Source organism: Amblyraja radiata, chromosome 16 (assembly GCF_010909765.2).
Source record: "Amblyraja radiata isolate CabotCenter1 chromosome 16, sAmbRad1.1.pri, whole genome shotgun sequence".
Lineage (NCBI taxonomy): Eukaryota > Metazoa > Chordata > Chondrichthyes > Rajiformes > Rajidae > Amblyraja > Amblyraja radiata.
Window position 1 is genome coordinate 29,215,116 of NC_045971.1, and position 24,593 is coordinate 29,239,708.

Sequence of the window (24,593 nt, forward strand, 5' to 3'; positions counted from 1 at the left end):
CCCCAGGGAGAGATAGGTTGTCGTATGAGTTATTTAAACATCTGGATGATACTGTACTTGATGAAATCTTAGCTTTGTTTAATACTGTGTGGGCAGACGGTTATTTACCAAAGGAATGGAAACATGCAGTCGTGGTCCCTATTTTAAAACCGGGCAAAGAGGCATCTGACCCTAGTTCATATCGCCCTATAGCGCTCACAGCAGTGCTCTGTAAAATTATGGAGAGGATGGTAACCAACAGACTAGTTTATTTTTTAGAAACCAGAGGACTATTTGTTGATGTACAGAATGGCTTTAGGAATGGAAGGTCTACAATGGAGTCTGTATCAGTTTTGGATCAGGATATTAAAAGGGCATTTAGAAGCAAGGAAACAGTAGTGAGTGTATTCCTTGATATTGAGAAGGCATATGATTCTTTGTGGAAGGAGGGATTAATGATTAAAATTTTTGACTTGGGAGTCAGGGGACGAATGTTCAACTGGATTAAGGATTTTTTATTGAATAGAACAATACAAGTAATGGTTGGTAGTGTCAGCTCAGAGACTGTAGAAATAGAGAATGGAACCCCGCAGGGAAGTGTTATCAGTCCAGTTTTATTTAATATCATGATAAACGACATATTTTGTAAATTAGAGAGAGGATTTGGTCTGTCTTTGTTTGCAGATCACGGGGCCATCTGGAAAAGAGGTCGTAATGTAGAGTTTGTTTTAAAACAGATTCAAAGAGTGTTAGTGTCTGTAGAGGAATGGGGGAACACATGGGGCTTTAAAATCTCTGCCTCTAAGACTAAATATATGGTATTTGGTTTTAAAAGAAAGTTACCTAAGTTAGGGCTGTATATGTATGGGTCTCTATTGGAGAAGGTAAAGGTTTTTAAGTTTTTGGGTGTTTGGTTTGAAGAGCGTATGACTTGGGCTGTGCATGTAGGTAAAATTGTGTTGAAGTGTGAAAAAGTTCTGAATGTTATGAGAAGTCTGGTTGGGTGTGAGTGGGGGGCCAACAGGGAGACAATGCTGCTAATTTATCAGGCCATGATCAGATCTTCTCTTGACTATGGGTGTTTTGTGTATGGGTCTACGTCTAAAACTGTTCTGGCTAGGCTAGATGTGTTGCAGGCAAAGGCTTTGAGGCTTTGCTGTGGAGCCTTCAGGACTTCCCCAGTCCCTGCCCTGATTGTTGAAATGGGAGAAATGCCCTTATGGTTAAGGCGCATTAAGCTAGGGTTACATTACTGGGCTAAACTTTGTGGGTGTAATGATACCTTCCCAGCAAGGTGTTTGTTGCAAGAGGTTGATGATGGTAACAAATATAACACATTTTTTGTCATTATAAATCAGTGGGCCAGGAAGCTGGGTTTGGAACAAGGGGGTATTATAGAGCATACAATAAGGCTACCTGTGCCCTATTGGGTTCTTCCTGAACTGTTTATTGAGCTTGCTTTTCTTCAGGAAAAAGATAAGCGCGAGGTGACTCCAAGAATAGTGGAATATCTTAATTCAATCAGTGAGAGCACTTTGATTGTTTTTACAGATGGATCTAAAGATCCAGTTAGTGGGAGAGCTGGGTTTGGAGTGTATGTGGAGCAGCTTGGGTTGAAGATTGGCCGGCGCATTTCTGATGGAAGCTCTGTTCTCACGACTGAATTAATGGCAATTCAATGGGCTCTAAGGTGGATTGAGGAAGCCAGTTTTAGAGAAGTCATTATCTGATCTGATTCTGCAGCTGCTCTTGAAACTTTAAGAGTAGGGAAATCTAAAGCTCGTCCTGACATTCTAAATTAAATCTTGAGTGTGTTTTCTAGAATTGGGTTTGCGTGTAACATCACTTTTTGCTGGGTTCCCGGGCATGCTGGGGTGAGGGGGAATGAGCAGGTGGACCTCATAGCAAAGGAGAGTTTAAGAAGAGAAATAGATATCCATGTATCATTGGGGAGAGTGGAACTGAGAGAAATAATTAAAGAGGGCTTAACAAAAGAATGGCAGAGAGGATGGGAAATGGAAGTCAGGGGTAGACACTACTTTTCTATACAATCTGAAGTTAGGAAAATATGTTTCTGTACATCTCTGTCCCGTAGGGACTCAGTTAAACCGTGTAGATTGAGGTTGGGACACTGTGGGTTAAATTACTATTTGTGCATTGTAGGGAAACATGTTTCTGGCTTGTGTGAATGTGGGAGTAATGAGACAGTTAAGCATGTTTTCCTAGAATGTAAAAAGTATAGGGTAGAAAGAAAAATATTGTTTGTTAGACTGACAGGACTTGGAGTTGAGGCTTTTTCTGTTTTATCTCTGTTTGGACACAGTGAGAAACATCAACTGATATCCAGGGCTGTTCTTCAATTCCTGCAAGTTACAGGACTGTATGTAAGAATTTAGTTCAAACTTTGACCTGTGGAGGGCAGTAATACGCTTAGCAGCGTCTACACTGCCGAAATCCTACAAGAAGAAGAAGTAGAGCTGCTGCCTTACGGCAACAGAGACCTGGGTTTGATCCTGAACTTGGATATTCTCTGTGTGCAGTTTGCACGTTCTCCCTGTGATCAGCTGTTCCCGTTTCCTCCCACATCCCGAAGATGTGAGGGTTTGTTGGTTAATTGGCTTCTGTAAATTGATCCTGATGTATAGGAAGTGGATGAGAAAGTTGGATAACATAGAACTAGTGTGAATGAGTGAAAACATGGTTGGTGTGGACTCGGTGGGCAAAAGGGGGTGTTTCATGCTGTATCTGTCAATCCTATTCAATATAGATCCTTGCTAACAGAGGGGGTGCAGTGAAGACTCGCAGGACTAGTTCCAAGGACAGTGGCTCTATAAAATGAGTAGAGTTTAGACTGTAGAGTTCAAATCTCTGTAGAGTTTAGAAATAGATAAAATTCTCAGAAAAGGATTGAATTTATAGATATAGCACGGAAACAGGCCCCGCGGCCCACCGGGTCCGCGCCAACCAGCGATCCTCGCACATTAACACTATCCTACACACATTAGAGACAGTTTTTACATTTACCGATCCAATTAACCTACATACCTGTACGCCTTTGGAGGAAACCGAAGAATCTCGGAGAAAACCCACACAGGTCAGGGGGAGAACATGCAAACTGCCTACAGACAGCACCTATAGTTGGGATCGAACCCGGGGCTCCGGCGCTGCATTTGCTGTAAGGCAGCAACTCTACCGCTGCGTGACCGCCCTAAAAGTGGGCTCGTCCGGGATTTGAACCCGGGACCTCTCGCACCCAAAGCGAGAATCATGCCCCTAGACCAACGAGCCATTATAAATAGTTTAGGACTACAATGAGAATACATTTCGCTTTTGAGTGGTTAATGGATATTTGCATTCCATTGTACCATTTTGGTACATATGACACAACATTAATACTTTTGACAGTTCTTCACCTGAAAAAGATATGGAGGCTTAATTATTGATTGTATTTGATGCCATTGATTTCTGTTTTTGAGGGAATCAAAGGATATGGAGATAGTCCAAAAAAATTAGCTGAGGTGGAAGGTCTTGCTGACAGGGAGCTGAGGTAGAAGATCTTGCTGACTGCAGCACCGAGCCAATGGGCTACATGGATCGCAGGCAGTGAAAGAGAGAAAGTTGTCTTTCCCTCTCCTGTTCATTTGTAACCACACAGGCTACTGCATTCATCAAATTTTTTTGTGTGTCTTTTTCAAGTTTAACTCAAGTGCATCCAACATCTACAGTTCCTTGTGTCTTTGTCTCTAGTGTATAGAGTGTAGCGTACAATTGACCAATCAGTAATCCATTGATTTTTATTTGTGAGGAAATCAAAGGATGTGGGAATAGTCCAAGAAAATGAGCTGAAATGGAAGGTCTTTTAGACAATAAGTTGAGGTAGAAAATCTTTCGGACAAAGTGAGGTGGAACATCTTGCTGACAAAATGAGGTCGAATATCTGCCTGAGGTAAAATATCTTGTTGACAAGGTGCTGAGATGGAAGATCTTGCTGACAAGTAGCTGAAGTAAAATATCTTGCTGACAATGAGTTGAGGTAGAAGTTTCAGTTTAGTTTATTATCACGTGTACCGAGGTACAGTGAAAAGCTTTTAAGATCTTGCTGACAGCAGCATCAAATCGATGGGCTGAATGGCCTCCCCCTGCTCCCAGGACTACGGGGCGATGAGAGAGAGAGAGAGAGAGAGTTGCTTTATCTGTAACCGCATTCACCAATCTTTTATTGTGAAGTGAGGGGAAAAAAATTAAGATGAACACTTTCTCCACCGGACACCACAGGATGAGCCTGGCTGGGATGTTTTTTGATGTGTTGGAAAGGAACTGGTTTACATCGAAGATAGACACAAAATACTGGAGCAACTCAGCGGGACTGGCAGCATCTCTGGAGAGAATGAATAGGTGAAGTTTCTGGTCGAGAACTGAGGAAGATTCCAGCATTTTGTATGTGTTTTATTTTTAATGGTTTTCTGCCCCCGCGGCAGGCGGATGCATCGGACGCCAGCAAACGGCCGGGGCCGGGGCCGGGGCCGGGTCCTTGCTGACTGCGCGGCGCGGAGTGCGGCCACGCGCGGAGGAGGCGACGGCGACGGCGACGGTGAGTGACCGGTGAGCGGCCCGCGCTCCCGCTAGTATGTCTGTTATTGTCCGCCTTTGTCTGCAGCGGCGCCGTGGTTAAAGCACGCGGTCTGATCACACTCAGAAAATGGGTCCTCGCCTTCATGCAGCTGCCTCTTACTGGGCTCTGGGCCCCTCTTTTATTCGCCCTCCTCCCCGCTCCCTTACTCCCTCCTCCCCGCTCCCTTACTCCCTCCTCCCCCTTTCCCCTCCCCTCATCTTCCTCTCCCCTCCTCCCCCTTTCCCCCTTCCCCTCCTCTCCCCCACCCCCTTTCCCCTCATCATTCTTTTCTCCTTTCCCCCTCACCCTTCCTCCGCCCTCCTCCTTTCTTCCCCCTTTCCCCTCCTCTTCCTTTTCCTCTTCCCTTTCCCCCTCTCCCCTTTCCCCCTCTTCCCTATCCCCCTCTTCCCTTTCCCCCTCTTCACCCTCTCCCCTTTGCCCCTCTTCCCTTTCCCCCTCTTCACCCTCTCCCCTTTCCCCCTCTTCCCTTTCCCCCTCTTCCCTTTCCCCCTCTTCCCTTTCCCCCTCTTCCCTTTCCCCCTCTTCCCTTTCCCCCTCTTCCCTTCCCCCCCCTCCCTCTGCCGGGAGTAGGCACTGGAAAAGAGGGCGAGGGGCAAATGTTGTAGATTGTTGGCTTATAGATTGCTCTCTAGCAGTTTTTGTTTTGATATTGAATGGCTGATATTCCCAGACATTAGTGAATAATGTGTGATAGAAACATAGAAAATAGGCGCAGGAGGAGGCCATTCGGCCCTTCGAGCCAGTACCACCATTCATTGTGATCATGGCTGATCGTCCCCAATCAGTAACCCGTGCCTGCCTTCTCCCCATCTCCCCTAACCCCAAGAGCTCTATCTAACACTTTTTACAATTCAGCTTTCTTTAAATGTAGATTCTGTTTCATTTGTGATGTTTATCTTAGCCCTGATGGACCAGTATAGTGACCCTTTCGTATTTGAGGTGGATGTTTGCACATTCATGAGCCATCACAGAGAAATTTGAACTTTTAATTGAAGATGATACAAAATAGTGTCAGGAGTAGGCCATGCATGTCTGTCCTGACATTTAATAAAATCAAGGATTGTTTTCAACCTAAATCTCACTTCTCTATATTAAACTCATACTTTATATCTGAACATCTTTTGATGTCATAGTTGAGCAACTGAGAGCCTTCTGATGAAGAACCCATTTGAAGGTGGTACAAAAGACGTAGGTAGGAAAAGGGGCAGGGAATCATATATTTGGTCCATTTTGATCTCTTCTGCAAAGATGACCTGTACAAAAGGGGTGGATTACACATGAACTGGAGGGAAATCATCACAGGTGGGTTTAAACTACATTGGCAGGGGGGTGGGACCCACTCTAGGACTGAGAGAGATGAGAGGCTGGAAGTCGGTATGGAAGTTGATCAAAGAAAGCTCAGTGGATACAATAGGCAGGAAGTAAGGAAGGACTGTTGTATTGAATTGCGTTTATTTTAATGCGAGAGGCCTGACGGGTAAGGCGGATGAAGCTAAGGTTTGGAAAAGTACGCGTGACTGGGACGTTGCAATCATTGAAACCTGGCTAAGGAAGGGACACACACTGGCAGCAATGTTCCAGAGTACAAGTGTTACGGGGAGATAGAGGTGGGGGTAAAAGAGGAGGGGGTGTTGCTTTATTGAGCAAGAGGAATGTCACGAGACTAAACTGAGATAACATTACTGATGGTTTATCCAGTGAGGCTATATGGGTGGAGCTGAGAAATAAAAAGGGATTGCACATCTTTGTGGGACTGTACTCTAGGCCCCCAAATACTGAACGGGAATTAGAAGAACAAATATGCCAGATGTCATAGTAGGGAATTTAAAATTTCCAATATAGACTGGGACTGTCATTGTATCAAAGGCTGAGACATTGTGGGATTTGTCAAATGTGAAATTGGGATGGGTAAGTAAGTGAAGTGTCGGTGAGTGCGTCTTTTGGGACCGACGACTACTGTTTTGTTAGCTTTAAAATAGTTATGGATAAGGACAGGGCTAGCTGACAAGTTAAATCCTAAATTGGGGAAAGGCCGATATTGGTATTAGACAGGAACATGCTAAAGTTGATTGGAGTAGGTTGTTTGCAGGCAAAGGGATATCCAAAAAGTGGAATGATTTTAAAATTAAGAAGACAAGAATTCATGCATGTTCCTGTTAGAATAAATGGACAGGGAAATTGTGAGTAAGAAAGCTTGGATGCCAAAAGGTATTGAAAGTCAGGAGGCATGGGACAGGTATAGGCAGCTGGGATCTTGTGTACCCCTGGGGGAGTTTCAGTAACTGAGGAGCATACTTAAGGAAATAAGGAGGACAAAAGGAGGGCAGGATGGTATTAAGGAAAATCCAAAGAGATTTTATAAGAACATTAAAGGAAAGAGGATTATTAGAGAGAGAAAAGGGTCCTTCAGAAACCAAAGTGGTCAACTGTGTGGAACCACAGGAGGCGGGCAAGTTTTTCAATGAATATCTCTCCTCTGTGAAGAAAGTCATGAAGGCTGTTGAGCTTGGGACAGTTAATGGAGAAGTCATGAGCACAGTTTATATAGTTGTTGAGGAGGTGCTGGATGTTGTAAGGCATATGAAGGTAGATAAATCTCTTGACCCTGATCAGATGTATCAAAGGACACCAAGGGAAGCTGGAGAAGAAATTGCAGGTACCCTGGCTGAGATATATGAATCATCATTAGACACAGGTGAGAGGCTGAGGGCGGTCAATGCTGTGCCCTATTTACGTTGGGCTGCAAGGAAAAGCTTGGGAACTATAGGCTAGTGAACCTAACATCCGTGGTAGGCAAGTTACTGGGGAAGATTCTAAGGGATATATATATATATCTGCATTTGGATAGACGGGGATTGATTAGGGAGAGCATGGTTTTATACGTGGGAGAACGTGTTTTTAGAATTGACTTCATGGAAAGAAGCAGAGGGTGATGGTGGAAGATAGTTTTTCAGACTGAGGCCTATGACTAGTGGTGTGCCTCAGGGATCGTTGCTGGGCCCATTGTTGTATGTGGTTTATATTAATAGTGTGGATGAGAATATAGATGACTTGATGACTAAGTTTGCAGATGACACTAAAGTGTGTGGCTTCGTAGATATCGAAGATGGTTATCAAAAATGACAGCAGGATCTTGATCAGTTGGACATGTGGCCTGCGGAATGGTTAATAGAGTTAATGCAGATAAGTGTGAGGTTGTTGCATTTTGGGAAGTCAAACAAGGGCAGGAATTTCACAGATTATGGTAGGGCTCTGGGGTGTGTTGTAAAGCAGGGGACCTAGGTGTGCAGGTACATAGTTCCTTGAAAGTGGCATCAATGGTAGATAGGGTGGTCAAAGCGCTTTTAGCACTTTGGCCTTCATCAGTCAGTATAGAAGTTGGAAGGTTATCTTACAGTTATACAGGACATTGGTGAGACTTCATTTGAAGTATTGTGTTCAGTTTTGGCAATCCAGCTATAGGGAGGATGTGTGGTCTCACCACAATCCTCGCTTATTGCACTGAGAATTCCTTACCCCTGTAATCAAATCCTTTTGTAATAAAGGCTCATGTATAATTTGTACACTGAATCACTTGCTATACTTGCATACTAGCCTGCAATGACAATACAATCACTGCATTGGTGCTACCTCCTGCACCCATGCAGAACTCACTGACTTCATCAACTTCTCCACCAATTTCCATCCAGCACTCAAATTCACTTGGACCATCTCCGACATCTCCCGACCGTTTCTAGATCTCACCGTCTCCATCACAGGAAACATACTATTGACCGACATCTACTACAAACCTACTGACTCCCATAGCTACCTTGACTACACTTCTTCCCACCCTGCTTCATGTAAATCCCAATTCCTTCGTCTACGCCACATCTGCGCGAGGTGTTCCATACCAGGGCATCAGAGATGTCCTCATTCTTTAGGAAACGGGGGTTCCCCTCTTCCATTATAGAAGAGGTTCTCACTAGGGTCTCCTTGATATCCCGCAGCTCCCCCCCCCCATTCGTAACAAGAACAGAGCCCCCCCTTGTCCTCACCTTCCCTCTTAACCTACCTGATCTCCCGGTGGCTCAGCACTTCAGCTCCCCCGCCCATTCCCAATCTGAGCTTTCTGTCCTGGGCCTTCTCCATTGTCAGAGTGAGGCCCAGTACAAATTGGAGGAACAGCACCTCATAATTTGCTTGGGTAGTTTACACCCCAGTAGTATGAACATTGACTTCTCTAACTTCAGATAGCCTCTGCTTTCTCTCTCCATCCCCTTCCCCTTCCCAGTCCTCCCACTAGTCTTACTATTTCTGCCTACATTCTATCTTTGTCCCACCCCCTCCCCTGACACCAGTCTGAAGAAGGGTCTCGACCCGAAACGTCGCCCATTCCTTCTCTCCAGAGATGATGCTTCACCCACTGAGTTACTCCAGCATTTTGGGCCTACAATGACTTATGTACAAGCATATCAAGGAACTTTTTAACATCAACACTGCAAAGTTTCTCCCACTTAATGGAATAAACTCTATCGTTTTCTGTTATACCCAACAAAGTAGGCAAACTCACATTTTAACAGAGTATATTTCACCTTCCTAGACTTGTCCATTCACACAGCTTTATCTATATCACTTCAAAAGTGCTTTCATTGTCATGTGCAAATGCACAATGAAATTATCTTCTTACATGCAGTCCAGTACAGTATTGCCATACCTAAGAACGTCCCCGATTCGCAAAGTATGCAGAAATAGCCTACTGAGCCGGCATGCAAAAGGTGCCAAGTCTTGGCACCATTTTCAAAGGCCAATCCTTGCTCTCGTTCTAAGGAGTGTTGCCCGGACCAGCAAGCCTCAGGTTGCTGCGGGTCTCCAGCCATTTCCTTCCTTGGACGTGTGGATCAATCAGCCAACCGAAGTTGAATCCTTTTTCATCCTCCGTCCAATCCCTCCAAGTTTAATATTGTCAACAAACTTGGAAATGTGGCATTTTATCACCTCTGCAGTATCATTGATAAATATTATGAAGAGATTGGACCCAGTCACTGATCCGTGCGTATTTCACTAGTCAAGGCAGCCACCCTGAGAAGGATCTGTTTGTTCCCACTCTTCGTATTTGTCCAGTTACCAATTCTCAGTCCAAGTCGGTACATTCTCTCCATTACCATGTATTGTGGCCTTGCCAACCAACCTCCTTTGCAGGACTCCATTGAATGCCTTTTGGAAATCCAAATACACCACATCCACTAATTTCCTCTTTTTCCTTTCTACTACACTTTTCCTCAAGGAACTGTAACATTAATCAAAGTGATTTTCCTTTCATCAATCCATATTGACTATCCAATCCTATTATTCTGTTCTGTTATTACATCGTTCTTTGAGGATTATAGAACTTTCTGTTCCACTGCTGTTAGATGAAGTCAGTATTTCCGGTTAGTTGTCTCCCCTCTTAAATAGCGGGGTCAAATCTGCTGCCCTCCAATCTACAGTAACAATACTAAAAGACTAGAATCTTGAAAGATGATGACTAAAGCATCCGCTACCTTAAAAGTCGCCTCTCAAATTTCTGAAATATAGGTCAGTTGATCCTTGGGATTTATCAGCCTTCAGGGTCACCAGATTGAACGATATTTTTCTAATGGTGAGTTTCTTTAATTCCTCATTGTCCCTGCCTCTCGATTCTCTAATAGATCTAAAAAGCTTTGAGGCTCTTCTGTGAAGAAGACGTGCTTTGAGATGAATTGGAATAGTAATATGGGCAGAACTATGACAGATGCAATTTAATGCACACAATTTTGAAGTAATACACTTTGATTGGAAAACTGAGAAGCAGTATTAGTAATTGGTACAATTTTTAATGTGGATTAGCACAACCATGTGGGGTGGATGTTCTGAAACCATTATGGATGGCAGGGCAAATTGAAGTGTTTAAAAAGCACCTCCAGCTTTAGTTGTAGTAGAATAAGTTATAAACCCAAGTGTGTTTTAAAAAAAACCTTTTACTTTTTTCCATAATTTCTATTTGTTCTTTCAGCTGAATCAAAAGATGAAAAACATTTCATACCCAGATAGGAAGGAGTACACAGTATAACTTGTTTATCCATTTCAGAGTTCCCATCATGGATACAGATTTGTATGATGAATTTGGTAACTATATTGGACCAGAATTGGATTCTGATGAAGAAGATGGCCTCGGCAGAGATGATGATCTGGATGATGTGAGAAAATATTCACTTATACACAGATAAAATATTCACAAACACTTGAAAAAGCTTAACTGTTTCTTTCAGATGTGTCTTGATGACAAAATATATTCTGTTGGGTTTAAGAAAGTGTACATTTAAAATTACTTTATGTTTTGAATAATTTATGTCTTGCCCATGTATGGAAATTATTGCTTGGGTTTCAGCATAGGATTCTTGACAGATTCATTATTTAGCCTTTCTTGCACAGCGCCTAATTTATTTAATTATACAAGCATTACTTTTGATGCAAATTCCTCTGAAAATGCTTCCTTTAATATTTTGTATTATGATCTGTTGAAACTGTAATAAATGTGTGATTGTGCAGGTGGCATACAAGTGGTTTTGTACAGAAGCGCATGTTAGTATATCAACATGTTCCAGACTTCTGCATGCATATAACCAGCATTCATATAACCAGCATTCAAGTGCAGAATGTACTGCAGATCAAGTATCAGCATATCTGACCTACTCCATCCTTGGATTCAGCACTGAGTTGTCAAGGTCATTTCTTTGATATACTGAGTTAAGGGGCACATCTAACATGGTCCACTTTTACAATGTTTTTAATAATTTAAATGTATTTCAACTGTTTCTCAATGAAGGACCAGAAGCTTGTCTGAGCTCTCAAGGTGTGGGATCTTGTCTTTAGTTTGTTGTAGCAATACTGCATGAAAACAAGCCCTTTGGCATATAGAGTCCACAGCGACCATTGATTACCTCTTTACACTTACTCTATTATCCCACTTTCTCATCCACTTCCGACACATGGGAGGATGCTGGAGCACCTGGAGAAATTCGGTCATACGGAGAACGTGCAAACTACATAAATAACACCAGAGGTCAGGATCACCGGAGCTGTGAGGCAGCAGTTCTACCAGCTGCGCCACTGACGTCCGTATTCTGCTGCATTAGGTTTAGTTATCATTTGCGGATTGCTCTGTCTTTTGGAATGATTACAGCAATGATGCGTCCAGGTTATTGGGGACCATGCAACTTCAGAAAATAAGTACAACCCCCTCTAGTGTGGGGGGCCACAAAGAGGTTGTGGCCTTGATCACCATTCAGCCCATTGATTGTAACTTGGTGATTAATTACTGAGAATGAATCATAACGGAAAATCAATCTGTACTACTGCCCATTACACTCTGACTCCTGCAATGCTGCAGACCTTTGCAAATGCAGTGAAATACAGCAGGATACATTTGGTAGTTGAAGACTACTTCCAAATTATTTTCGAGATTGAACCTTGGAAAAACAAATACAGGCACCTCCATTTTAATGCGTGCTTGATTTACGTATCTTTAGAATAATGAGCTTGTTTAATTAGTACTGACGTTTATGTGCTCCTATTTTCGGAATAGGAACGCGAACTGCCTAACCCCTATGGCAGTTCGTCGCTGTCTACAACCTCACTCTAGCAGCTCCTGCGACGGCGCTGGTGCCAAACTGTAACGGCCCTGCAAACTAGGATGCATCACCCATGGTCAGTCATGACCGAGGGGGGCCTACTACTACTATTTTCGGAATAACATACTTGAATTTATGCCTGGCAAACTTACACATTATCTTTCAAGTTCAGTTTTGCTAACAGAAAGAAAACTCAAATGATTGTCTGCAGCTATTAGGTTTTATGCTTAAACGTATCTGCCTTTGGGATATATTTTTCCAATTATAGAGTATAAACGGGTAATTTTCTCCGTTTCGTGCTCTGATGGTTAGCATCATGCATTTCGGGTAAAGCATTGTGCAGATGGAAGGGAAAGCTATATAATGTTATATGATGCGACTTGCCTCATTTATTTCATTTGGCAGCATAGTCCCTTGTGGTGCCTGGCGTATATTTGATTTATGTGCTCTTGGGTTTATCAAGCCCATAACCCCTACATAAAAAGCAAGGTTCCTGTATATCTGTGGCAAAGTCACATTTTCTGTCCTGTGGTTCTTTGCTTAAAACTACTTGCCCCATAAACATATACCACGATTTTGTCTAATGGATGCATACTCTTCAACCAGTGTCTTACTTTATTTTGTATGAGACTGGAGAAGTATTTTTCTGAATTATTCTTTTTTGACCATTAACTTTATAACTACATTTAAATTCACGAGGGTCTTTTTAAAAACCTACAAAGTAAACACAAATTAAAATGAATGTCATATTTACCTTGCATTTAATGTGTGCTTACTTATTTAGATCATTTATATTCTTCTGTGTTTGGACATTTAAGGATGATGAAGATGATGACGAAGCTGTCGATCAGGATGATGATCATGCTGGAATGGAGGTGGTGCTGCATGAAGATAAGAAGTATTACCCCACTGCAGAGGAGGTATATGGACCCGAGGTAGAGACAATCGTTCAAGAGGAGGATACTCAGCCACTCACTGGTAAGTAAAGTGGTACATTTTAAATAAATCAAAGATTCTGCATACTTTTTAGTTGTTTGAAAACTGCTCTTACTTTCCTACCTTTTAATGTAATTTTTGTCATTCAGGTACAATTTTCCCCCAAAACCTTGCAGTGTTTAATTTCTGTCCGATTTTATTATGCCAATCATATAATGATAAGCTGGTGTAGTGTCACTGGGACATAGTGTGGAGCATCATTCTTTGTTACACTGTGTGACTGCTCTATGTTTACTGAAAAGTTAATGATCATGGTCAAAGGAGGAGATTTCAAGAAAACGATTTGAACTAAAATCAATGCATAATAATCTTTTAAATGCTCCATTCTCATGACCTTCTGATGCCTCCATATGTTTCTGCATTACTATTTATGGTAGTTTATGCTGTTGCAATATCTGTGAAGTACTCTGCTGATGGATGATTTTTATTTCATTTAACAGAATCACCTATTGCTGTTTTAAAAACTTATTTTGATTTTTTTGCCTTTCAGAACCCATTATTAAACCTGTCAAGAAAAAGAAATTTACATTGATGGAACAAGAGTTACCAGAAACAGTCTATGATATGGAGTAAGTAAATGATTTTGCAGTATCTTGAAAAACGATTTCAAAATGAAATCATGATCCATTGGAAGCGATGACTACATTTGGCTTATACGTATTGCAGCTAAGTAGAGTGATTGAGCCGTAAAAGTATATCTTTAATCCAAGCCAAAAGACCATCTATTTTGCAGCTCTGATTTATTGCATATTCTTTACCAACTTTTTTGGCCTCTTCTATCAAGATTAGCATTTTTTGATTTGCATTCATTGTTTCTGATTAGTGGATAGTTGAGCTCTTTGAGCACATTCCCATTGCACATCAAAGTGAATAATTCCATGACTCATTCTATGTGGAGAGGTTATAACGGGGGTTTAAACAATTTATTCAAAGCAGAAACAAAGGGCTCCCATCCTCCTGTAAAAGTTTACTTATTCACAGCAAGTGGGTTCTTTGTGTATCAACCACTTTCCATTCATCCCTTTCCATCCATATAATGTTTAAATGCACAGGGGGTCACAAACAACCACTTTTCTTGAATATACAATCCACCACTGGTTTTCCGGCACCCTTGGCTTCAGAGCCTTTCTGGATTATCTGTTTTATCGGTACAACGGAGGTCAAGGCTGCAGAGAGGAGTCCAAAGGTACGGGAACGGTACAGCTAGGCTGCCAGGGAGCCAAGATACTGTGCCTGCAGCGTCAGCCTCGGATGTCAACTGGGCTGGTGTTCCAGAACCCTGGCCACAGGAGGAAAATTCGACTCGCCGATCGGCCGTGGAAGTTATCTTTGGGAACGGATCTGCCGGTTCCAGCCGGGCCAGAGTTCCAGGGCGCTGGCCGCAGGGCCCAAATTCGACCTGCCGATTGGCGTGGAAGTCACGATGAGGTTGAGATCGGCCGCCTCACCCGGTCTAGGCACCATATTTTCGGGGGGACTTCCGGGCGGGATTTCAAGTGCGCTCTCATGATTTTGTCTGGATTAAAGGTGGCGTCAGTCTACCGGTTGCCGGAAAATCGGTGGTGGACCTGTAATTATAACTGCATGGTTGAATGTTTATTTTCTGTTGCCAGTTTAGTTCATGTTTAAATGTTCCTGAAGTGAAATTATAAACATCCATGTAAACCATTAAACCTCTATTACTTCATCTCAGGTTTCTTGCAGATTTGATGGATAATTCTGAGCTAATTCGAAATATTACTCTTTGTGGGCATCTACATCATGGAAAGGTATGTGTTAGATGTGTGAAGTTGCTGCTTTAATTGAAGAGGATAGTTTGAAATATAATTTAACTAGAGTACATGTGTGTAAAAAAAAATAAACACATCTTAAAATTTATTTCAGACAAATTTTGTTGATTGCTTGATTGAACAAACACACCCAGAGATTCGTAAAAAGGACGACCGTGATGTAAGCATTTTGGCAACAATGTATTTACTCAATCTTAATTTATTGAGCAATATTTAAAGAATGCTTTACCATTATTTGCATTTTAATACATTTCCTATGCTTCACAGTAATATTAATGGGTTTTTTAATTTCTTTAAATCTTATGTGAATAAATGACTTCAATATTAAGAGAATAAAACCAAATCGAGTTGAAATATATTTGTTCCACTAATACATTGTTGGCTGCTGTAATCTCCGGACACCATTTGAAGTCAGTTACTTCAATTTTTGCTGAGGGTTATGGAACTTAAAAGATAATTCAAAGCCTGTTTATGCTGGAGACCTGATGTATCTAACTGAGTTCTTTCAAAAATCTGAATTGTAGAAGTTATTAGTTCATTCCAGTTTCATCTTATCCTCATCTTAACTTTAACTTTAAGCTAAGGCCATTAACTTCAAATGTAAATAGCTGTACGATGGTCTAATGTTAACCCGTGTAACTGTTGGCCTTGTGCAATGGGATGGTTGGTCACAGGAGAGAAGAGAGTGGAAGAGTAGCAGATCAGAAGCGTAGAATCACCTAAGATGCAGCTACATCAGTTACACTGGAAGAGTTTATTCGAACACTGGATGATGCCAATAACAGTTTAAGTGGGCAGAAGGATACTGAAAGGTTAGAATAGAATGGATGCATGAGAAGGAATCTTTTGCATCACCTGTGAATGATGGAAATATTTTCCTTGAGTGTGCCAGACTTTGATAAATTGAAGATAGATACAAAAAACTGGAGTAACTCAGTGGGACAGGCAGCATCTCTGGAGAGAAGGAATGTGTGACGTTTCGGGTCCAGACCTTTCTTCAGACTGGTTAGGGATAAGGGAAATGAGAGATATAGATGGTGATGTGGAGAGATAACAATGAATGAAAGGAAAGATAAATTAGACAATTGATAAATTGAAGCCTTATTGGTGCAGCCAAAATAATGTATGTCAAGATCAATAAACAAAAAAAAAGATTGATTATATTTTGTCTTTTTTCTTCAGCTTCGATACACCGATATACTCTTTACGGAACAGGAGGTATGTGTACTTATTCAATCTTTATTAATATCTGGCTGCTTTTTGAAATTTACTCAGACAATTTTTTCTACATTCTTTTCTAGAGAGGAGTAGGTATAAAAAGTACGCCTGTCACAATGGTACTTCCAGATTCCAAGGGAAAATCCTATCTCTTCAACATCATAGATACTCCGGGTGAGTTTGTAAACTGATTTTAAATGTCTTAAAATATATCCAGTGACCTCTATAAAAATATTCATATTACTTTGTACACGTATGTCATTTGGTTAAAAAAATGGTTTCAAGTAGTATGTTTACTTTGAATTGGAGCTCTAGGATTTCTCATCTTACATATTTTAAAATAGCTGACGGTATTTTTCCTGTTCTCTTCAATGAAGGGGAAGTTCCTCACTGTTCCTCTGTTTTCTGTACATTAGCTGCACTTACAACAAATCTCATACCATGGTAGTCTGCAAAACTAAAGTATTTTATTTCATTTTTAGGACATGTAAACTTCTCTGACGAGGTTACGGCTGGCTTCAGAATCTCAGATGGCATGGTACTGTTCATCGATGCAGCAGAGGGGGTGAGTCTGTTCTTGTAGACACTAAAGAATTTCTATGCAATACTGAGTCAACGCAGATGCATGAAGACCCTGGAAATTTAGGTAGCTTATGATATTGCTTCGTTAAAAAACTGGATAGAAGGTGTGCTCTGGATTCTAGTATTGATGCGAGTTCTCAGAATACAAAGATAGGGATATTGTTTCTGTTTTATTAGATAATCCAACAGATGACACCAACAGTGGACAGTGAAGAAGGTTGTCATATAGTTACATCTCAATGGAGAAGGTGGGCAAGGGAATGGCAGATTGAATTTAACCCGTGGATAAGTGCAAGGTGATGTATTTTGGGATGTTAAATCAGGGCAGAACATACACGGTGAATGGCAGGGTCCTGGGGAATGTTGTTGAACCAAGAGTCCTTGGGGTACAAGTATAGTTCCTGAAAGTGGGAACGTAAATAGATAGGCTGGTGAGAAAGGCATATGGCATGTTGGCCTTCATCTGCTAAGACACTGATTCTGAGAATTGAAATGATTTGTTACAGTTGTACAAAATATTAGTTAGGCCACAAAATGCTGGAGTAACTCAGCGGGTCTGACAGTTTCTCTGGAGAAAAGGAATAGGTGATGTTTTGGGTCGAGACACTTCTTCTGACTGAGAGTCATGGGAAGGGGAAGCATGAGATATAGAACAAATGAATGAAAGATATGCAAAAAGTAACGATGATAAAGGAAACAGGCCATTGCTAACTGTGGGCTAGGTGAAAATAAGTTACGGAAAATGAAGCTCACCAGGACACAGTGAAACGAGTTAGTGCTTTAGTTGGGATAGAAGTATAACCGATAGTTACCTTATCCATTAACAGTGTTGGGGAGCAGACAGATTACATTGTCTCTAGTGTTTGTTGAGTAAATTGTTGGATCCAGAGGAGACATACCGTGTTATTGCCGAGACGGATGTTGTAAAGACTCATATATGACAGATCCCACTGCTATCATGTTTTATACGGTTCAGCCATCTGTAGTTAAATATAAAATGTGTGCAAAAATTAAAGTTGTGCTGCACTGTTGCAAAGGAGAAGTCCTGCTGATATTTATCACAGTGATACAGCTGGTAGAACTGCTGCCTCACGGCAACAAACAATTTCAATCCTGACCTCTGGTGATGTCTGTGTGGAATTTGCACGTTCTCCCTGTGATCATGTGGGTTTCCGGTGGGTGCTCCAGATTCCTCCTAAAGACATAGGTGTTTCTAGGTTAAATGACCTCTGTAAATTGACGTTCGTGTGGGGAGCGGATGAAAAAGTTGGACAACGTAGAACTAGTGTGAACTAGGTGGCCAAAGAGCCTGTTTCCATGCTGTATCCATAAATTAAACTAAACATCTCAAAGCACAGGAAATCCCATTGTTATTACTTAACTGTTGTGACCGGGATTTGACTACGCTGTTGAACAATGACAACACCGACACTCACCCTAAGGTGAACTCACATGATTTATTCTATTTACAGTGGTAAGAAAGTACAGGGCCACATGGGGGCACTGACCATCGCCGTCAGAGCGCACGCACAATAACACCAGCGATCTCAGGCTTGTCCCAGCATCTAAGTCCTGGTCTTTCGAAGGACCAAACCTTCGAAGGATCAGAGAATAAGACGTGGCAATTTCAGTCTGCTTCGTGCAGTTCACCCCTGCTTCCCGAGCTGGCAGCTCAGCTTTGGGCTTGGAGAGGCGACACTGCTTGTCTCTGGATTATCCTGGCGGCCACATTTGCCTGTGTGTGTGTGTGTGTGTGAGCGTGTGCGCGTGTGCGTGCGCCTGCGCACAGTCCCTCATTGTCTATAGTAGGAAGAGGTTCTGGCATCTCAGACATTCCCTGGCCACCTAGGCTTAGCCTTGGGTAGAGGCGCTGGCTGCCTAAGGCTTCTTTCCTGGCAGACCAGTCTTGACGACATGGTGGTCTCGGGTCTGTCGCAGTGGCTCAGTCCTCCTCATACATGTGACAAGGGAACACAACTAGGATGGAGGCAGCCCATTTTGTCCCCCTGTCTCACTCTCGTCTTTCTCTTCTGCTCCTTCTCTCATCTTCTCCCAGTCTCTTTCTCTGGCTTGAATGCCTAGGATTTAGAGGGAGTAGGCTGAAGGTTTAAGCGGCCAGCCAATAGCAGCTAATTGGACCCAACTATTACCAATGATGCTGGAGATTGTCGGAAGGGATCAGAGCGACCTCCAGGGGAGAGGACGTTGTCACAGAACTTTCTCCCTCAAATCGGTCACTGCATTTCATTTATTGCAACAATTACTGCACTTCAAATGTATTTCACTGGCAGTAAAACATTGAGTGTTTATGAGAATATATAAATTCAAGTCTTTCATCCTTTTTGCTTGAGGATTTATTGAAGTATCTGCAGTTTTGGCTCAAATACGAGTCAATTTGATTCAGGAAAGTCTTTGAAAGTCTATGGATTGGCATTCTCCATGTTGTGGGAAAAAAGGCTAATAAATAAATGCACGTTTCTTTTTGAAGTTAGATCATTACCGAAAGGAGGAATGTAAATTTACTGACTGCTTATAATGGGATCTCTTCTAAATTTTAATAAAATATCCCATGTAAAGGGAATGTAGCGCCTGACACTATGAATCTACGGCCCCAGTGAATTAAATGTGAATCCAACAAATCTGGAAACTTTCCATTCCTTATTATTGCCACATCCCTTTGATTGAGCCAAGTATATTTACACAAAATAAATTAACAAAAAAAACACAATTTTAACAATGGCTTAGCTGTTAGATATCTGATCAGTTTTGTTAACAACTCTTTTATTTTTAGTTATATGCAACATGTGTAATGTGATATATTTGTGTAACGTGCAGGTAATGCTGAACACTGAAAGACTAATCAAACATGCTGTACAGGAGAAACTGGCTGTCACTGTTTGTATCAATAAAATAGACAGACTTATCCTGGAGTTAAAGCTACCACCGACTGATGCATATTACAAACTACGCCACATTGTGGATGAAGTCAATGGTTTGCTTAGGTAGGCTGTCACTTCTCTGTGTTGAAAAAGCTGTAATTTATATGCTATTGTGGAGAATACTTTTATTCTTCTTTATTTGAGATTTGTGTAAGTTGTGAAGAAACTCCATTTCATTCTGTTTCTTTTCCAAGAGGAATCCATATCTGGACGTAATGGGTATGAATTAAAATTAAAATACAAAGACTGAAATCTCAACTCTCAAAAAAATATGATATAAAAAAATTATCTCAATTCATAATTAACAGCACAATGATGCTACAGCTGTAAATTATCTATATTTTTGGAATTGAATAGAGAGTAATTTCTGTCAGCATATTTGATCATGTAAATTATTTTGGATTTGTCTTTTGTGCACTGCGGTTTTAGCACAAATAATTTCTTTGGTGTTGATAACAGCATAGAAATATTAATTAGTATCTTCAATGCCTCCTTGTTAATCAGAGGATTCTGTGGTTGCAGGGCGGATGCTGAAAACTTTGCCCTCCTTCAAAGTGAACATTTCAAATTATATTTTTGCCAAGAGCAAAAAAAATGTTTTTCCACTTAAGAAAAATAAATTATTTTTGCATAGGAAAGCTTCTTTTCACGCACTTGAGCACTTAATAAGGGAATTGTATATAATGAAGAATGAATTGGTATCTCGCTATCAAAGAGATTGCACAGGTCCTTCCTAGGTTACGATCGTCCGACCTATGGGCTTGCTATACATATAGACAATAGACAATAGGTGCAGGAGTAGGCCATTCGACCCATCGAGCCAACACCGCCATTCAATGTGATCATGGCTGATCATCCCCAATCAGTATCCCGTTCCTGCTTTTTCCCCATATCCCCTGACTCCGCTATCTTTAAGAGCCCAATGTAGCTCTCTCTTGAAAGTATCCAGAGAACCAGCCTCCACCGCCCTCTGAGGCAGAGAATTCCCCACTCACAACTCTCTGTGAGAAAAAGTGTTTCCTCGTCTCCGTTCTAAATGGCTTACCCCTTATTCTTAAACTGTGGCCCCTGGTTCTGGACTCCTCCAACATGTTTCCTGCCTCTAGCGTGTCCAAACCCATAACAATCTTATATGTTTCAATAAGATATCCTCTCATCCTTCTAAACTCCAGAGTGTACAAGCCCAGCCGCTCCATTCTCTCAGCATATGACAGTCCCACCATCCCGGGAATTAACCTTGTAAACCTACGCTGCACTCCCTCAATAGGAAGAATGTCCTTCCTCAAATTAGGGGACCAAAACTGCACACAATACTCCAGGTGTGGTCTCACTAGGGCTCTGTACAACTGCAGAGGGACCTCTTTGCTCCTATACTCGACTCCTCTTGTTATAAAGGCCAACATGCCATTCGCTTTCTTCACTGCCTGCTGTACCTGCATGCTTACTTTCATAGACTGATGAGCAAGGACCACCAGATCCCGTTGTACTTCCCCTTGTCCCAATTTGACGCCATTTAGATAGTAATCTGTCTTCCTGTTTTTTATACCAAAGTGGATAACCTCACATTTATCCACATTAAACTTCATCTGCCATGCATCTGCCCACGCCCTCAACCTGTCCAACTCACCCTGCATTCTCATAGCATCCTCCTCACAGTTCACACTGCCACCAAGTTTTGTGTCATCTGTAAATTTGCTAATGTTACTTTGCATCCCTTCATCCAAATCATTGATGTATATTGTAAATAGCTGCGGTCCCAGCACCGAGCCTTGCGGTACCCCACTAGTCACTGCCTGCCATTCTGAAAGGGACCCGTTAATCCCTACTCTTTGTTTCCTGTCTGACAACCACTTCTCTATCCATGTCAGCACTCTACCCCCAATACCATGTGCCCTAATTTTGCCCATTAATCTCCTATGTGGGACCTTATCAAATGCTTTCTGAAAGTCCAAGTACATTACATCCACTGGCTCTCCCTTGTCCATTTTCCTAGTTACATCTTCAAAAAATTCCAGAAGATTAGTCAAACATGGTTTCCCCTTCGTAAATCCATGCTGACTCGGACTGATCCTGTTACTGCTATCCAAATGTGCGGCTATTTCATCTTTTATAATTGACTCCAGCATCTTCCCCACCACCGATGTCAGGCTAACTGGTCTATAATTCCCTGTTTTCTCACTCCCGTCTTTCTTAAAAAGTGGGATAACATTAGCTACCCTCCAATCCACAGGAACTGATCCTGAGTCTATAGAACAATGGAAAATTATCACCAATGCATCCACGATTTCTAGAGCCACTTCCCTAAGCACCCTGGGATGCAGACCATCAGGCCCTGGGGATTTATCGGCCTTCAGTCCCATCAGTCTACCCAACACCATTTCCTGCCTAATGTGGATTTCCTTCAGTTCCTCCGTCATCCCAGATCCTCTGGCCCCTACTATATCAGGAAGATTGTGTCCTTAGTGAAGACGGATCCAATGTACCTGTTCAACTCATCTGCCATTTCCTTGTTCCCCATAATAAATTCACCTTTTTCGGTCTTCAAGGGTCCAACTTTGGTCTTAACTAATTTTTTCCTCTTCACATACCTAAAGACTAATTTTTTCCTCTTCACTACGAATGAGCACTTGGGAGACTGGCAGGATGAATTTACCAGCTGCTGCAGGAGTGTGGACATCTTCTGCTGGATGGGAACAACATTTCTACATGCCTTCTCGCCCCATTCTATTGCCTTCCCCCCCACCCCCAACTGCAACAATCAGAGGTTGGATTGAGCAGAGCTAGGAACGCAGAGCTTGCTCACTCACTGACTCAGTGAGGCCGGCTGTTGGCAGCTCTTCACACTCCCGCTCGATTTCCCGCCACATCTGTTCCTATCATCTTCTCCCACACACCGATAGGTTTTGTTCATTTCTAACTTACAAACAGTTTGGTTCACGAACAGTGTTTGGAACAGTGGCGCAGCGGTAAAGCTGCTGCCTTACAGCGCCAGGATAGACCTAGTATACAGGTGCGGACTCAGTGGCCAAAGGGCCTGGTTCCACGCTATATCTAAACTAAACCAAATGAAATCCTGTCATAACCTAGGGATGTCCTGCAGCTTAAAATAGCTAGTTGACCATTTGTGTAGAAAGAACTGCAGATGCTGGTTTAAATCGAAGGCAGACACAAAATGCTGGAGTAACTCAGCGGGTGAGGCAACATCTCAGGAGAGAAGGAATGGGCGACGCTTAGGGTCAAGACCCTTCTTCAGACTGATCTCGACGTTTCAGGTCGAGGCCCTTCTCGACCCGAAACGTCGCCCATTCCTTCTCTCCTGAGATGCTGCCTCACCCGCTGAGTTACTCCAGCATTTTGTGTCTATTTGACCGTTTGGTTCTGTGCAGTTCATGACATTCCATCATGCATTATGTACTATAAAAGTATTTGTTTATCTTTGTAACGGATTTAAAAGACACTAATGGAAATGATATAATTTGTTTATGTTTATTTTCCATCTCTTTCCACAGTGTCTATTCAACGGATGAAAATCTCATTGTTTCACCTCTTCTGGGTAATGTTTGCTTTGCCAGTTCTCAGTACAGTATTTGCTTCACTTTGGGATCCTTCGCCAAGATCTATGCTGATACTTATGGTGAGCACACATTATAATTAGAGATGACAAACAACTGTTTAGCAGTTTTAGACTAATACATTTTCTATAGTGCATAGATGGCGATCTGCTTTGATAATATGAGAAAAGTTTTAAAAATTGGCTGCATTTAAGTGCACCTATGAAAAATGAGAAATGGATCAGAATATACGGGTTATCTAAAATGAACTCGCGAATGCAGTCAATGGTATGAAGGGTTGTTTCAGAGGTAATCTAAAGTATGAAGGCATAGAGGTGTCCATGATCTATGGTGCACTGATGGGAATCTTGTGGAATATTGGATTCATTTTGGGAGTACAGTCTTATGAAGCAATATACTGATCTTGGAAGTTATCTAGCAATAATTCGACTGAGTTGAAGAACTTTGCCTGTGATGAGAGATTTGTTAATATATTCTTGAGTAAGGAGATTGAGTTTGTTTTACCGAGACAGTTAAATAAAACTAAAGGTGGTATATTAGTTTGAAAAGTAGACATCCTCCGTTGTAATGAAATGTCATTTTAAATTAAATTAAATCTTAAACTTGCTACTAAATTCAATGAAAGTCACATTTAGAAAAAAAATCGTAGAAATTATGGAATTCACATTGTTAGAAAGCAGGTTTAATTGAAGTGTTGAAAAGTCAATATTTAAGAGTGAAATGTAATAATGAACTTGTTGAAAGGGGTCTGAGATGTAGATGTGGATAAGGATATTAATATCTCTAAAGTTTTGGTAGTCGCTGCATAGCGATAAGAATGTCCTTCTCCAGACTATTTAGAACAACATCCGATCAATCTTGGTATGTTTATGGACAAGGCACTCTTCAGATTTCTGTCCTCTATATCATAAAGTGGTTTTAGAGGCATTGAGAAGTACAAAAATATTCCAAAGCTCATCCTTGAGCTGAAAAGTTATACCTCTTAGGAAAATTAAACAAACTGGAACTATAACGCTGCAGGATAACTTTGTAACTGTGGTTCAGATTATGAAAGGATGTGATGAACATTTACCAGGTGCTGCAGTTGTGGCAAGTGAACCAAGTATAGAGACCAAAACACATGTAGCCACTGAAAAATACAGAAGAAAAAACAGAAGACAAATTAAGGTAAAACCTCTCAGGAATCAGTCAAGACTGGCAGTATTGAGGCCATTCTAAGGGAAAGCTTAGGTGAAAAACAAAAAATTACGCTA

At 41.6% G+C, this 24,593-nt stretch overlaps 1 protein-coding gene and 1 non-coding gene across 4 annotated transcripts in view; one reads left to right on the forward strand and one right to left on the reverse strand.

Annotated features, from left to right (window-relative positions):
• Nucleotides 1-3,195: 3,195 nt before the first annotated feature.
• On the reverse strand, nucleotides 3,196-3,267 carry trnap-ugg. The gene has a single exon. It is a non-coding gene; the product is annotated as a tRNA-Pro (tRNA).
• A 1,201-nt stretch (nucleotides 3,268-4,468) lies between these two features.
• The window catches only part of eftud2 (elongation factor Tu GTP binding domain containing 2), a 61,533-nt gene continuing 41,408 nt past the window's right edge, over nucleotides 4,469-24,593 (forward strand). The window contains exons 1-11 of one of the 3 annotated variants that reach the window (XM_033035385.1): nucleotides 4,469-4,581; nucleotides 10,701-10,809; nucleotides 13,062-13,221; nucleotides 13,730-13,808; nucleotides 14,933-15,008; nucleotides 15,124-15,189; nucleotides 16,212-16,247; nucleotides 16,331-16,421; nucleotides 16,730-16,812; nucleotides 19,665-19,831; nucleotides 23,278-23,402. In XM_033035385.1, coding sequence (XP_032891276.1) covers nucleotides 10,711-10,809; nucleotides 13,062-13,221; nucleotides 13,730-13,808; nucleotides 14,933-15,008; nucleotides 15,124-15,189; nucleotides 16,212-16,247; nucleotides 16,331-16,421; nucleotides 16,730-16,812; nucleotides 19,665-19,831; nucleotides 23,278-23,402 — 982 coding nt within the window. In that variant the 5' untranslated portion in view covers nucleotides 4,469-4,581; nucleotides 10,701-10,710. Of the gene's footprint in view, nucleotides 4,605-10,700; nucleotides 10,810-13,061; nucleotides 13,222-13,729; nucleotides 13,809-14,932; nucleotides 15,009-15,123; nucleotides 15,190-16,211; nucleotides 16,248-16,330; nucleotides 16,422-16,729; nucleotides 16,813-19,664; nucleotides 19,832-23,277; nucleotides 23,403-24,593 lie in introns of all 3 variants that reach the window. The other 2 variants (XM_033035384.1, XM_033035383.1) reach the window with 2 other exon arrangements.